Source organism: Oncorhynchus kisutch, unplaced genomic scaffold (genome assembly GCF_002021735.2).
Source record: "Oncorhynchus kisutch isolate 150728-3 unplaced genomic scaffold, Okis_V2 Okis09a-Okis19a_hom, whole genome shotgun sequence".
NCBI classification, from domain to species: Eukaryota; Metazoa; Chordata; class Actinopteri; order Salmoniformes; family Salmonidae; genus Oncorhynchus; species Oncorhynchus kisutch.
The window spans coordinates 3,323,580-3,338,801 of NW_022261985.1; the positions used below are offsets into that span (position 1 = coordinate 3,323,580).

Below are 15,222 nucleotides of genomic sequence, written 5' to 3' on the forward strand. Positions count from 1 at the left end.
CTGCTGTAGCCCATGTGTCAGTGCTTGAGTCTGTCCGGTAGCTGCTGTAGCCCATGTGTCAGTGCTTGAGTCTCAGGTAGCTGTTGTAGCCCATGTGCCAGTGCTTGAGTCTCAGGTAGCTGCTGTAGCCCATGTGTCAGTGATTGAGTCTCAGGTAGCTGCTGTAGCCCATGTGTCAGTGATTGAGTCTCACATAGCTGCTGTAGCCCATGTGTCAGTGCTTGAGTTTCTCAGGTAGCTGCTGTAGCCCATGTGTCAATACTTGAGTCTCTCAGGTAGCTGCTGTAGCCCATGTGTCAGTGCTTGAGTCTCTCAGGGAGCTGCTGTAGCCCATGTGTCAGTGCTTGAGTCTCTCAGGGAGCTGCTGTAGCCCATGTGTCAGTGCTTGAGTCTGTCAGGTAGCTGCTGTAGCCCATGTGTCAGTGCTTGAGTCTCTCAGGGAGCTGCTGTAGCCCATGTGTCAGTGCTTGAGTCTGTCAGGTAGCTGCTGTAGCCCATGTGTCAGTGATTGAGTCTGTCAGGGAGCTGCTGTAGCCCATGTGTCAGTGATTGAGTCTGTCAGGTAGCTGCTGTAGCCCATGTGTCAGTGCTTGAGTATCAGGGAGCTGCTGTAGCCCATGTGTCAGTGCTTGAGTCTGTCAGGGAGCTGCTGTAGCCCATGTGTCAGTGCTTGAGTCTGTCAGGTAGCTGCTGTAGCCCATGTGTCAGTGCTTGAGTATCAGGGAGCTGCTGTAGCCCATGTGTCAGTGCTTGAGTCTGTCAGGGAGCTGCTGTAGCCCATGTGTCAGTGCTTGAGTCTGTCAGGTAGCTGCTGTAGCCCATGTGTCAGTGCTTGAGTCTCAGGTAGCTGTTGTAGCCCATGTGCCAGTGCTTGAGTCTCAGGTAGCTGCTGTAGCCCATGTGTCAGTGCTTGAGTATCAGGGAGCTGCTGTAGCCCATGTGTCAGTGCTTGAGTATCAGGGAGCTGCTGTAGCTCATGTGTCAGTGCTTGAGTCTCTCAGGTAGCTGCTGTAGCCCATGTGTCAGTGATTGAGTCTCAGGTAGCTGCTGTAGCCCATGTGTCAGTGCTTGAGTCTCAGGGAGCTGCTGTTGCCCATGTGTCAGTGCTTGAGTCTGTCAGGGAGCTGCTGTAGCCCATGTGTCAGTGATTGAGTCTCAGGGAGCTGTTGTAGCCCATGTGTCAGTGCTTGAGTCTCTCAGGTAGCTGCTGTAGCCCATGTGTCAGTGATTGAGTCTCAGGAAGCTGTTGTAGCCCATGTGTCAGTGCTTGAGTCTCAGGTAGCTGCTGTAGCCCATGTGTCAGTGATTGAGTCTCAGGGAGCTGTTGTAGCCCATGTGTCAGTGCTTGAGTCTCAGGTAGCTGCTGTAGCCCATGTGTCAGTGCTTGAGTCTCAGGGAGCTGTTGTAGCCCATGTGTCCGTGCTTGAGTCTCAGGTAGCTGCTGTAGCCCACGTGTCAGTGCTTGAGTCTCTCAGGTAGCTGCTGTAGCCCATGTGTCCGTGCTTGAGTCTCTCAGGGAGCTGCTGTAGCCCATGTGTCCGTGCTTGAGTCTCTCAGGGAGCTGCTGTAGCCCATGTGTCAGTGCTTGAGTCTCTCAGGGAGCTCCTGTAGCCCATGTGTCCGTGCTTGAGTCTCTCAGGGAGCTGCTGTAGCCCATGTGTCAGTGCTTGTTTATTATTCTAGCTGTGCAAATTGGAAGCAGGGTAGTGAGAGACAAGCTCAATTTAAGTCTGTCTCTGCCTGTCTCTCACTCTCTCCCAGCGAGTTTTTCTGTCTGCTCTCTCTCTCTCTCTCTCTCTCTCTCTCTCTCTCTCTCTCTCTCTCTCTCTGACTGGGGGTGTGAGGAGGAGGGGTAGTGTTAGTGAGAGAGACTGGCTGACTGACTGACTGACTGGGGGTGTGAGGAGGGGTAGTGCTAGTGAGAGTGGCTGACTTGCTTGCTGGCTGACTGACTTACTGACTGACTGGGGGTGTGAGGAGGAGGGGTAGTGTTAGTGAGAGTGGCTGACTGGCTGCCTGGCTGACTGACTGACTGGCTGACTGGTGGTGTGATGAGGAGAGGTCGCGTTTGTGAGAGACTGACTGACTCGCTGACTGACTGACTGGTTGGCTGACTGACTGGTTGGCTGACTGGCTGACTGGCTGACTGGTTGTGTGATGAGGAGGGGTTGCATTAGTGAGAGACTGACTGATTCGCTGACTGACTGACTGGCTGACTGGTGGTGTGATGAGGAGGGGTAGCGTTAGTGAGAGACTGACTGACTGGTTGGCTGACTGACTGACTGGCTGACTGGTGGTGTGATGAGGAAGGGTAGCGTTAGTGAGAGACTGACTGACTGGTTGGCTGACTGACTGGCTGACTGGTGGTGTGATGAGGAGGGGTAGCGTTAGTGAGAGACTGACTGACTGACTGGCTGACTGGTGGTGTGATGAGGAGGGGTAGCGTTAGTGAGAGACTGACTGACTGGTTGCCTGACTGACTGACTGGCTGACTGGTGGTGTGATGAGGAGGGGTAGCGTTAGTGAGAGACTGACTGACTGGTTGGCTGACTGACTGACTGGCTGACTGGTGGTGTGATGAGTAGGGGTTGCGTTAGTGAGAGACTGACTGACTGGTTGGCTGACTGACTGACTGGCTGACTGGTGGTGTGATGAGGAGGAGTTGCGTTAGTGAGAGACTGACTGACTCTAGCTGAGAAGTGATGCGCCAGCAGGAGTTGTCATCGCTCCACGACCGAGCTGCTTAATTGCTGGCTGATCTGAGGCTGTCATTCTCAGGATGCATCCCAAATGGCATCCTATGTCCTATCTAGTGCACTACTTTAGACCAGAGTCTTATGGACCATGGTGCACTAGATAAGGAAAATATGCTTTTTGGGTCGCAGTGATCCACCATTTGTCTCCCCTCGTCCCCCCCTTACTGGCCCATGTCCATCCATGTGTCAGCTTGCAGTACTGAGAGAATCCTTGATTGACGTGCGTGAGCGCATCCAACAACAGAATCCATCCAAACTGCATCCCGCCATGCAATTATTTTATTCTCTCCCACTCAGGGTTTTCACAAAATGAGGGACTGTCGTGCCAGATATGTAGTTTGGGAATATTAATCAAAGCTTACGTGTGTCTTTTTGACCGCACATTCAAATATTTTGAGACGAAGTCATGATTGTACAAATTAGATCTAAATAAAAGCTTGAATGTTTCAAAGACAAATCCTCAAGGAAAGGGTAAATACACTACAGTAGCTTTGTAGATCAGACCTTACTTGTAGAGAGAGAAAGAGAGAGAAAGATGGAGGGAGAAAGAGAGAGAGAGGGAGAGGGAGGGAGAAAGAGGGAGGGGGGAAAGAGGGAGAAAGATGGAGAAAGAGAGGGAGAAAGAGAGAGGGAGAGGGAGGGAGAAAGAGGGAGAGAGGAGGGGAGAAAGAGGGAGAAAGAGAGAGGGAGGGAGGGAGAGAGAGAGAGCGAGGGAGAAATATGGAGAAAGAGAGAGGGAGAGGGAGGGAGAAAGAGGGAGGGAGGAGGGGAGAAAGAGGGAGAAAGAGAGAGGGAGGGAGGGAGAGAGAGAGAGCGAGGGAGAAAGATGGAGAAAGAGAGGGAGAAAGAGAGAGGGAGAGGGAGGGAGAAAGAGGGAGGGAGGAGGGGAGAAAGAGGGAGAAAGAGAGAGGGAGGGAGGGAGAGAGAGAGAGCGAGGGAGAAAGGGAGAGGGAGGGAGAAAGAGGGAGGGAGGGGGGAGAAAGAGGGAGAAAGAAAGAGAGAGGGAGGGAGAGAGGGAGGGAGAGAGAGAAAGAGAGAGAGAGAGAGAGAGGGAGGGAGGGAGGGAGGGAGGGAGGGAGGGAGGGAGGGAGGGAGGGAGGGAGGTGGAGAAAGAGAGAGAGAGAGGGATGGAGAAAGAGAGAGAAAGATGGAGAAAGAGAGGGAGAAAGAGAGAGGGAGAGGGAGGGAGAAAGAGGGAGGGAGGGGGGAGAAAGAGGGAGGGAGGGGGGAGAAAGAGGGAGAAAGAGGGAGAAAGAGGGAGGGAGGGGGGAGAAAGAGGGAGAAAGAAGGAGAAAGAGAGAGGGAGGGAGGGAGGGAGGGAGGGAGGTGGAGAAAGAGAGAGAGAGAGGGATGGAGAAAGAGAGAGAAAGATGGAGAGAGGGAGAGGGAGGGAGAAAGAGGGAGGGAGGGGGGAGAAAGAGGGAGAAAGAGGGAGAAAGAGAGAGAGAGGGAGGGAGGGAGGGAGGGAGGGAGGGAGGGAGGGAGGGAGGGAGGGAGGGAGAGGGGTAGAGGTTGAGAGGGAGAAGGAGAGGGAGCGAGAGATTCAGATAAGTTAAGCACAGTTCATGACATTCTGGGAATTCCAACTGACATACCTTCAGAGCGAGACGGCTTCATCAGGTCTAAGTGAAAATCCCCTAGATCCACCAGGAATGTGCATCTGTGATTTGCCAGAATCAAACACAAACCAAACTCCGCCGCCCCTCGATATGATTGGACAGATTCATTTTCAAACCGACCAAGTCGGGGCCTGACCAAGTTTTTTGGAACACACAGTCTCAGCAATGATTGACAGTTGGTGTGGTTAAGAAGGTGTTCACTTCACTATGGACCTATTCAAAGTATGCGCCCCAAAATATATATTGCTGCCCTATGGGCCTTGGTCAAAAGTAGTGCACTATATAGGGAATAGGGTGTCATTTGGGACACTTACATAGTCAGATTGTGTGGAATAGGAGGCCCACTCTCCTCTGAAGACAAGATAGTGAGAGTTTCTCTGAGAATATGGGGGTTTGAAGATGTCTCGTGCCCATGGGAGTAGTCTATACAGGTTAACAGTAGTCTATACAGGTTAACAGTAGTCTATAAAGGTTAACAGTAGTCTATACAGGTTAACGGTAGTCTATACAGGTTAACAGTAGTCTATACAGGTTAACAGTAGTCTATACAGGTTAACAGTAGTCTATACAGGTTAACAGTAGTCTATACAGGTTAACAGTAGTCTATAAAGATTAACAGTAGTCTATACAGGTTAACGGTAGTCTATACAGGTTAACAGTAGTCTATACAGGTTAACGGTAGTCTATACAGGTTAACAGTAGTCTATGCAGGTTAACAGTAGTCTATACAGGTTAACGGTTGTCTATACAGGTTAACAGTAGTCTATACAGGTTAACAGTAGTCTATACAGGTTAACAGTAGTCTATACAGGTTAACAGTAGTCTATAAAGATTAACAGTAGTCTATACAGGTTAACGGTAGTCTATACAGGTTAACAGTAGTCTATACAGGTTAACGGTAGTCTATAAAGGTTAACAGTAGTCTATACAGGTTAACGGTAGTCTATACAGGTTAACGGTAGTCTATACAGGTTAACAGTAGTCTATACAGGTTAACAGTAGTCTATACAGGTTAACAGTGGAAAGGCCTTCCATTGGGAAGGATGTCTCTCCTGGCCCCGTCCAACTTGGATTCACTGTCTTGGGGGATTTCTGACAGGGCGTTTTTTTCTTCTGTCGATCACTTGATCGCTCCCAATCCTGACTCCGCCGTTCTTGACAGACGCTCTCTGATGACGGTTCATCACAGAGCATTGACTTTATGGTCTCATCACTCTCAAATTTATGCAGTTTTTATGTAGAGCTTAATTATGCAGGAATTGTCTCTTTGCCAGGCTTGGATGTTTGATGGGAGTGTAAACGGTACCTCTCTTCATCCAATCTCCATGTACTACTCCTGAGGCTCAGGTCCCCAGGGTTCATGGTAACATTGCAGAGAGATGCCTATATATAATCAATCCTCAAATACAATTACCCTGTATTAGAACTGGGTGGTCAGAGCCCCTTGACTGAATCGCCTCAGAGAGTAATGCTGAGTCTCTAATGGCAGCCTATTGACCAGGGCCCACAGACTACCCATAGACTACCCATAGACTGCCCATAGACTGCCCATAGACTGCCCATAGACTGCCCATAGACTGCCCATAGACTACCCATAGACTGCCCATAGACTACCCATAGACTGCCCATACACTACCCATAGACTTCCCATAGACTGCCCATAGACTTCCCATAGACTTCCCATAGTTAGAGGTTGGTTAGAGCGTTGGACTAGTAACCGGAAGGTTGCAAGTTCAAATCCCCGAGCTGACAAGGTACAAATCTATCGTTCTGCCCCTGAACAGGCAGTTAACCCACTGTTCCTAGGCCGTCATTGAAAATAAGAATTTGTTCTTAACTGACTTGCCTAGTTAAATAAAGGTCAAATAAAAATAAAATAAAAATAGACCGCCCATAGACTACCCATAAACTACCCATAGACTACCCATAAACTACCCATAGACTGCCCATAGACTACCCATAGACTTCCCATAGACTACCCATAAACTACCCATAGACTACCCATAGACTACCCATAGACTGCCCATAGACTGCCCATAGACTGCCCATAGACTGCCCATAGACTGCCCATAGACTTCCCGTAGACTACCCATAGACTGCCCATAGACTGCCCATAGACTTCCCATAGACTGCCCATAGACTTCCCATAGACTGCCCATAGACTGCTCATAGACTACCCATAGACTGCCCATGGACTACCCATAGACTACCCATAGACTACCCATAGACTGCCCATAGACTGCCCATAGACTACCCATAGACTGCCCATAGACTACCCATAGACTGCCCATAGACTGCCCATAGACTACCCATAGACTGCCCATGGACTGCCCATGGACTACCCATAGACTGCCCATAGACTACCCATAGACTACCCATAGACTGCCCATGGACTACCCATAGACTACCCATAGACTACCCATAGACTGCATTGTCAGTCACTCCTTGGTGCTCGATTCACTAATAGCAGTCGGTTACTATCCAATCATGTTCTAATACATTGTAGATCCAATAGGTGGACTCTAATGTGGATATTGATCCCAGTCCCATTGCAATAACTATACACTCCCTTGACTGTATTGATGAGATATACTGTACATCTACCAGCTATTAGCCACTAACTGTTTTAAGAGGGAACAGTAAACCAAATCAAGACGGTTGTGTTTCGCTTTGTCACTGAGTACCACTCTGTTCAAGGAGGCAAGATCTGAGACCCAAATGGATCCCTATAGTGCAATACTTTTGATAAGGTTCAATAGGCCTCTGATAGAAAATATTGCACTATATAGGGAATAGGGTGCCATTTGTGACTCAGGCTGGGAGGTCGCTGCGACCTTCACACCATGTCACCAGTGATCATGTCAGCAGAACCCTCAGACCCCGAGAGAGGGGGACATTTGTCATGTTCTCTGTTAGCCAGACAGTTCTCTGTCTCTGTCTGTGTCTAGATGACTGTGACCTGCCTGTAGGGGGAGGGAGGGAGAGGGGGAGAGAGAGAGAGAGGGAGAGAGAGAGATGGAAAGGAGAGAGAGATAGACGGCAGGGAGGGAGGAGGGAGGGAGGTGGGGGGGGAGGGAGGTGTGGGGGGGGAGATAGACGGCAGGGAGGGAGGGAGGGAGGTGTTTAGCTGTAGTAAAAGGACAGGGGTACAGCCAGAAGCCAACACACACATAGGTAACACACACTGACAGCTTTACCTCCTTAGCTAACCTGTGGGAGCAGCCAGGGGGTGTCCCATCCTTTTGAACAGCCAGGGGGTGTCCCATCCTTTTGAGCAGCCAGGGGGTGTCCCATCCCTTTGAACAGCCAGGGGGTGTCCCATCCCTTTGAACAGCCAGGGGGTGTCCCATCCCTTTGAACAGCCAGGGGGTGTCCCATCCTTTTGAGCAGCCAGGGGGTGTCCCATCCTTTTGAGCAGCCAGGGGGTGTCCCATCCCTTTGAACAGCCAGGGGGTGTCCCATCCTTTTGAACAGCCAGGGGGTGTCCCATCCCTTTGAACAGCCAGGGGGTGTCCCATCCTTTTGAACAGCCAGGGGGATGACCCATCCCATTGAACAGCCAGGGGGATGACCCATCCCATTGAACAGCCAGGGAGGGAGGGAGGGAGGGGGGGAGGGGAGGTGTTTAGCTGTAGTAAAAGGACAGGGGTACAGCCAGAAGCCAACACACACATAGGTAACACACACTGACAGCTTTACCTCCTTAGCTAACCTGTGGGAGCAGCCAAAACTACACCTCAGTGTCATGTTTGGCCTCGTCGTCATATGAACTACTGGGTGTTAGTGTGTGTGTGTGTGTGTGTGTGTGTCTGTGTGTGTGTGTGTGTGTCTGTGTGTGTGTGGTTGTGAGGGCGTGTGTTACATCCCATCCTTCTCTGCTACACATATCAGTGATAAAAGACCACTGCTTCGACTTCCACAGCACAGTGAATACCCTTGGCCTGTATAAAGTCACAGACAGGACTGCTTCAGTCCCTCAAGCCCTGAGGCTCTGTCTCGCCTCGGTAGCTGGCTGGCTCCCCCCGGAGGTATTAAGGGGCCACTGCAGGTTGCCGGCAGTACCTGCGCAGCCATAGACACTGCATTGTGCTCCGACTGTAAAGCAGTCTGCTCGCCGCAAGGCACTCTCACACTGGCGTGAAAGCTGATTGTTTATCTGTACAGGAGCCTGACGCTGAGGGAGATGGCTTCATAACAGGTACATTGACAGCTCTGTAGCTAGCCTCACAGTAGCTCTGTAGCTAACGTCACTGGAGAATAGATAGTTGTTGTAACTGCTCCGGGGAGCTTGGATGGAGGGAGAAGGGGGTGTGGGCTTGTGCGCGAGAGGTGTGTGTGTGTGTGTGTGTGTGTGTGTGTGTGTGTGTGCGTGTGCGTGTGTGTGTGTGCCCTGTCCTGATGTCATTATTCCCTATGAACGTTGAGAGTGGCACGGCTGAGGTTAGGGCTTCTGTGAGACATGCCGTTGCCAGTCAGTGTTCTGACGTTGCCCGACACCGTTTGCTGGCTGAATAGAATTGCAAGTCAGAGCTGTTATAATGAGTCGGGAAACTGAGACAGTGACGCAGGAAATGTTGAACAGTGAGTCTCTATTTAAGGGGCTTAAAGAGACCGAATGAATAGAAACAACAGTGAAGACAAAGGGAAGAGGAGAGTGAATGAGAAGCTGTTAATGTTCACCGTCAGTGTCACAGACACGGGTAGGTTCAGACTGGCTGCCTCGTTGAGTTTGAAATGAAATAAAGAAGTTGGCTAGGCAGGTTCTTTGTCAATCTGTTGTTGTGGTTTGTGTGTAGGTTCAGATCACACACGGGCTGGGTTGTCTAACGTTGCTGTAATGAATGCACTGGGGGTATAGAGTCACCTTGAACCAGTGTCCTTACAGTGTCCTTACGCTTTCCCTCCATGACATTATCTGATTTAGAGACTGCTTTGTAATCATTTTCTCTTTTCTGTCAGACCCATTTACTTCATAGGATGTGTCCCAAAATGGCACCATATTCCCTATTTAGTGCACTACTTTTGAGCAGGCCCATATGGTCTGGTCAAAAGTAGTGCACTATACCGCATAGGGTGCCATTTTGTGGCGTAGGACTAGTGGAATGTAGTTTAACACCATGGAGCCACGCAAGCTTTTCAGATTGTCAATTATTCCAGCATTTCTGAATGTGATGCCAATTTATACAATCATCATTAGAGAATAAGCAACATTTGATTCTAGTGTTGAGCATGTTGTTTGTTTGGCTGGGCGGTGGGAATTTAAGTTTGGCTGGACAGAAAAACCCTAACAAACAACTCCAAATGTTTCCTCCAGTTGACAGATGCGGTTGCAGTCAGTTTCTCTCTCACCAAAACAATGGCTTGTGGTGAATTTAATTGAATCCGTCTTGATGAGGCACACCTCCCCTCGTGTCTCTCCACTCGTGTCAAAAAGCTGATTGAACACTCCCCTTTTACCAGAGACATCCCTGGCAGAGGAAACTCTCTCTCCCTCTCTCCCTCGCTCCCTGTGATTGTGTCAATGCGGCACTCTCCTGATTCACTCTTATTTGTTGGGGAAAGGGGGAAGAGAGGGAGGGAAGTGCTGCAGAGGTGCAGAGGATCAATAGCACCTTCCTCATCTGGAGGCTCCTCCCTTTGAGGAAGTTTCTGTCACTTCCTGTACCCCCCTGGCATTCCAAACCCCGGCCCCTGGCCGCCCCGGTGCATACTTGGTATTATCTGTCGCAGAAATTAGTAGAGATGTGATGAACCCAGTCCGTTCTCCATATCCCTCGGCCATCATAGTATTTCCCACGGCTTCCGTGACCAGAGGTGTCGGAATGTGAGGCTCTTCTCCACACTGTGGTTGTTTCCCCTCCTCAGGCAGTAGTGGTGGTGCGGCCTAGTGGGACCTGGTTTAAGAGTGTGTGTACTGTACTCCGGCACGTGCTGTGTGTGTGTGTGTGTGTGTGTGTGTGTCTAATGAAGGTGCTTCCCGCCTCTCCCTGGTTCTTTTTAATGCCTCCCTCATCAGAGAGAAACCGGCGAACAAAACCACAACAGACAAAACCTTTGAAAGAAGGCGTCTTTGAAGGATACGTGCCCTGTTCCCTGAAAGAGAGAGAAACACCGTTAATTGGGAGCAATGTGTGAGGCAGAGGGGGGAAAAGGGATAATTTCCTAATAAGGAGCTTGGTTTTTATGAGGGAGTTGCTGGGAAATGGGAACCATGGGCTGGTAGATGTGAAGTGCCTATAATCTGCATATACGTACATCTTTTAACCTCTCTATCAAGTGTTCCTTTTAAAACCGCCCCTTTGGTGATATTGAAGTGGTTTTAACTGAGTTTCAGTCAATGGCGTTATTAGTAGGCCACCAGTGGACTGAAAGTCACAGACAAAACCCCTCCACAGAGGCCCTTGCATTTCTAAGCGGATTTTGACATTGAAAATTCCTCATGCTGGTGGAGTCCTCAAACAAACACACGTACAATATGAAGAAAAAAACAGCCCTCGCTTTTTTGAATTAATCTGAGGATAACAAGAAGAGAGTGAGGCTCTGGTATGGTCGTGGGCATCTTTGAGCGGCTCCACAACGGACCCCTGAGGTACGCCTTTTTCAAAGTACCCCCTAGAGAACCCAGTGGAAATAAAGTCTGTCAGGGAAGAAGAAGAAGAAGAAGAGCCCTTCTGTCTCTGAGTATTTCCATGAGTAACGCACGGCCTCGCTGCTCTGAAAACGCTGCAGACACTTTTGTTCATCCTGCCCTCCCTGTGGTTCCCTCCTCCTGCAGGCAGATAGATAGTAAGAAAAGATGATCCCCTCAAAATGAGTGTGCAGCGAGATAGATAGGGGACTGCCTGAAGAGAGTTGTAGGAATGCAAGGATAAACCGCAGAAGTAATGCCCCTAACAGACCTGGTCAAAATCTCTGCAGCTGTTAGTTTCAATCACCAGTACAGTACATAGCTAACAAATCAACCTATTGTTTTGAGGGCTGTGACGATACCAGTATCACAATATTTTTTTCCATGGCAAAAATGAAAACATGAAGCAGACCACACTCTTTGGTCCTTTAAAAACCTGCTGTATGTAAAATATTGTGTGCTATAACACATAAATAAATACATGTGATTCTGGATGACAACATAATGATGTTTCATTAGGGCTGTTTTCCTAAAGAAGTTAAGTCCGTTTGCTGTTTTGTTTCCTAGCCACGATACCACTATACTGGCAGCATCCTGGTCCTAATCGGTTTATGGATTCTATTGAAAGACCTTCAGTAACAGCAGTTAAACGTCCCGCTGGTGATGCGTTAGTAGCAGGTCGGATCTCTTCTTTAAAAGGCTGATCTGATCTCCTTCCCAGTCCTGCAGAGTGAGCTCATAAACCCAGCGAGTCAACCTCATGTTGTAAGCGTCTGTCTTTGATCAAATATTTGTGTTTGTGTTGGAGAGATGTATTGGGAATCCACTGTTTGGTTAATACTCACTGGCGCGCTGTGTGCTACTTATGTTGAGATGGAACTGGGCCGTCTGATTCTGGGATATAGGAGGACTAAGGAAGCCTGTGTTTGTTATTCTGTGTGGTCGAGGTCAGCAGTGACCGCGGTACTAAAACAAACCTGACTCATACCTCAAATAGGAAATGCCAAGCACTAAGCTTCCCATCTTTAAATTAGTCAGATCAACTTGTTGAACTTTCACTCTCTCCCTCTCTCTCTTTCTCTCTCTCTTTCGTTCTCGCACCCTCTCTCTTTCACTCACTGTTTCTGTCTCCCTCTTTGTCTATCCCTCTCTCTCTCTATTTCTCTCTTTCTCTCTCTCTCTGTCTCTATTTCTCTCTCTCTCTTTCTTTCTCTGTCTTTCTCTCTCTTCTCTCTCTGCCTTTCTCTCTCTCTGTATATCTCTCGCTCTCTGTATATCTCTCTCTGTCTCTGTCTCTCTCTTGCTGATAAAGCTGAAGATCCTGCCAGCCTCCATCGGTCTCTCTCTCTCCTTTCTCTTTGTCTACAGTTATAGATCCCACCCTTACCCCATATTGTCCTCTATGTTGTAGATTTATACAGACTGGGCCAACCACTACCTGACCAAGTCTGGCTGCCCTCGACTCATCAAGGACCTGACCATAGACATTGCTGACGGAGTTCTGCTGGCAGAAATCATCCAGATCATAGGTGAGAGAACACACACTCGCTGACGCAAACACACACACACACACACACACTCGCTGACGCAAACACACACACACACACACACACAGGCTCTGTTATAAACACACACACACAGGCACTGACGCAAACACACACACACACTCGCTGACGCAAACACACACACACACAGGCTCTGTTATAAACACACACACACAGGCACTGACGCAAACACACACACACACACAGGCTCTGTTATAAACACACACACACAGGCACTGACGCAAACACACACACAGGCTCTGATATAAACCAACACGCACAGACGCAAACAAGCACACCCACACACATGTGCACACACACACACACACTCCTGATTTAACCTCACTTGTTAGGCTGAGGGAAACTCTCCATTTACCCAGCTATAAAACGTAACGGTGTAGGCATTTAGACGGAACACAAAGGCTTTATCTTCATTTCCGACTGGTCTCTGTCAGGAGAGGAGCTCCAGCCCTGGCAGCCCACTACACACAGACTGTAAACTAGTCCTGCTCTATTGAACCATGTGTCTCCCATGTGTATCTTTTAGCTAGCCTAGAGAGGCTGGTGTTGATGCTCTGCCTCCCTCTTTTTCCCACCTCCTGGGCTGTCTTGAAACTTTACCCCTGCTCTCCACAACAGACAATGGACACTCAGGCAGCAGCTGATGAATTAGCAGAGACTTTTCTTTTCCCAAACTTTATCTGCTCCGTGGTTGGGCAGGGGGCATTCCTACACACACACACACACACACACACACACACACACACAGAATCACACACACACACAGACACACACACACACACACACACATACACACACACACACACACACACACACACACACACACACACACACACACACACAGAGAGAGAGAGAGATCCATGTTCCCCCTGTCGCTGACCTCTGTAAGGGCTCCTCCACTAGACTAGACTAGAAGTCCCCTAATTCAGAAGGGTCACTGGTGCTCCACTGTGTGTTTAGGCACTTCTTCTTGTGGGAAGGTTTCACACTTTATTTTTGTTGTTGTTCTTCTTCTTCTTCCAGCTAATGAGAAAGTGGAGGACATCAATGTCAGCCCCAGGAGTCAATCACACATGGTGAGTCTGCTAGTTCACCTTTCTTTTTGTGGAGCTGATAGTATATCAGTGTGGTCTTATTTCTGCTTTTATTTTTACTGTCACGGTATTGATAGGTTGGTCTGGTTGAGAGTCTGTATGCTAGAGGACATGTTTCGTAGGTCTTTCAGGGTACTGTCACGGTATTGATAGGTTGGTCTGGTTGAGAGTCTGTATGCTTGAGGACATGTTTCGTAGGTCTTTCAGGGTACTGTCATGGTATTGATAGGTTGGTCTGGTTGAGAGTCTGTATGCTAGAGGACATGTTTCGTAGGTCTTTCAGGGTACTGTCACGGTATTGATAGGTTGGTCTGGTTGAGAGTCTGTATGCTAGAGGACATGTTTCGTAGGTCTTTCAGGGTACTGTCACGGTATTGATAGGTTGGTCTGGTTGAGAGTCTGTATGCTAGAGGACATGTTTCATAGGTCTTTCAGGGTACTGTCATGGTATTGATAGGTTGGTCTGGTTGAGAGTCTGTATGCTTGAGGACATGTTTCGTAGGTCTTTCAGGGTACTGTCATGGTATTGATAGGTTGGTCTGGTTGAGAGTCTGTATGCTTGAGGACATGTTTCGTAGGTCTTTCAGGGTACTGTCACGGTATTGATAGGTTGGTCTGGTTGAGAGTCTGTATGCTAGAGGACATGTTTCGTAGGTCTTTCAGGGTACTGTCACGGTATTGATAGGTTGGTCTGGTTGAGAGTCTGTATGCTAGAGGACATGTTTCGTAGGTCTTTCAGGGTACTGTCATGGTATTGATAGGTTGGTCTGGTTGAGAGTCTGTATGCTAGAGGACATGTTTCGTAGGTCTTTCAGGGTACTGTCATGGTATTGATAGGTTGGTCTGGTTGAGAGTCTGTATGCTAGAGGACATGTTTCGTAGGTCTTTCAGGGTACTGTCATGGTATTGATAGGTTGGTCTGGTTGAGAGTCTGTATGCTAGAGGACATGTTTCGTAGGTCTTTCAGGGTACTGTCATGGTATTGATAGGTTGGTCTGGTTGAGAGTCTGTATGCTTGAGGACATGTTTCGTAGGTCTTTCAGGGTACTGTCATGGTATTGATAGGTTGGTCTGGTTGAGAGTCTGTATGCTAGAGGACATGTTTCGTAGGTCTTTCAGGGTACTGTCATGGTATTGATAGGTTGGTCTGGTTGAGAGTCTGTATGCTAGAGGACATGTTTCGTAGGTCTTTCAGGGTACTGTCACGGTATTGATAGGTTGGTCTGGTTGAGAGTCTGTATGCTAGAGGACATGTTTCGTAGGTCTTTCAGGGTACTGTCACGGTATTGATAGGTTGGTCTGGTTGAGAGTCTGTATGCTAGAGGACATGTTTCGTAGGTCTTTCAGGGTACTGTCATGGTATTGATAGGTTGGTCTGGTTGAGAGTCTGTATGCTAGAGGACATGTTTCGTAGGTCTTTCAGGGTACTGTCATGGTATTGATAGGTTGGTCTGGTTGAGAGTCTGTATGCTAGAGGACATGTTTCGTAGGTCTTTCAGGGTACTGTCACGGTATTGATAGGTTGGTCTGGTTGAGAGTCTGTATGCTAGAGGACATGTT

The 15,222-nt window shown here is 48.7% G+C and overlaps 1 protein-coding gene across 8 annotated transcripts in view; it reads left to right on the forward strand.

Moving 5' to 3' along the window:
• Positions 1-15,222, forward strand: part of nav3 (neuron navigator 3) — a 244,596-nt gene that overhangs the window by 62,927 nt on the left and 166,447 nt on the right. For all 8 annotated transcript variants that reach the window (XM_031815430.1, XM_031815427.1, XM_031815428.1 and 5 more), the window contains exons 2-3: positions 12,415-12,532; positions 13,592-13,644. In XM_031815430.1, the coding sequence (XP_031671290.1) occupies positions 12,415-12,532; positions 13,592-13,644 (171 nt within the window). The remainder of the gene's footprint in view (positions 1-12,414; positions 12,533-13,591; positions 13,645-15,222) is intronic.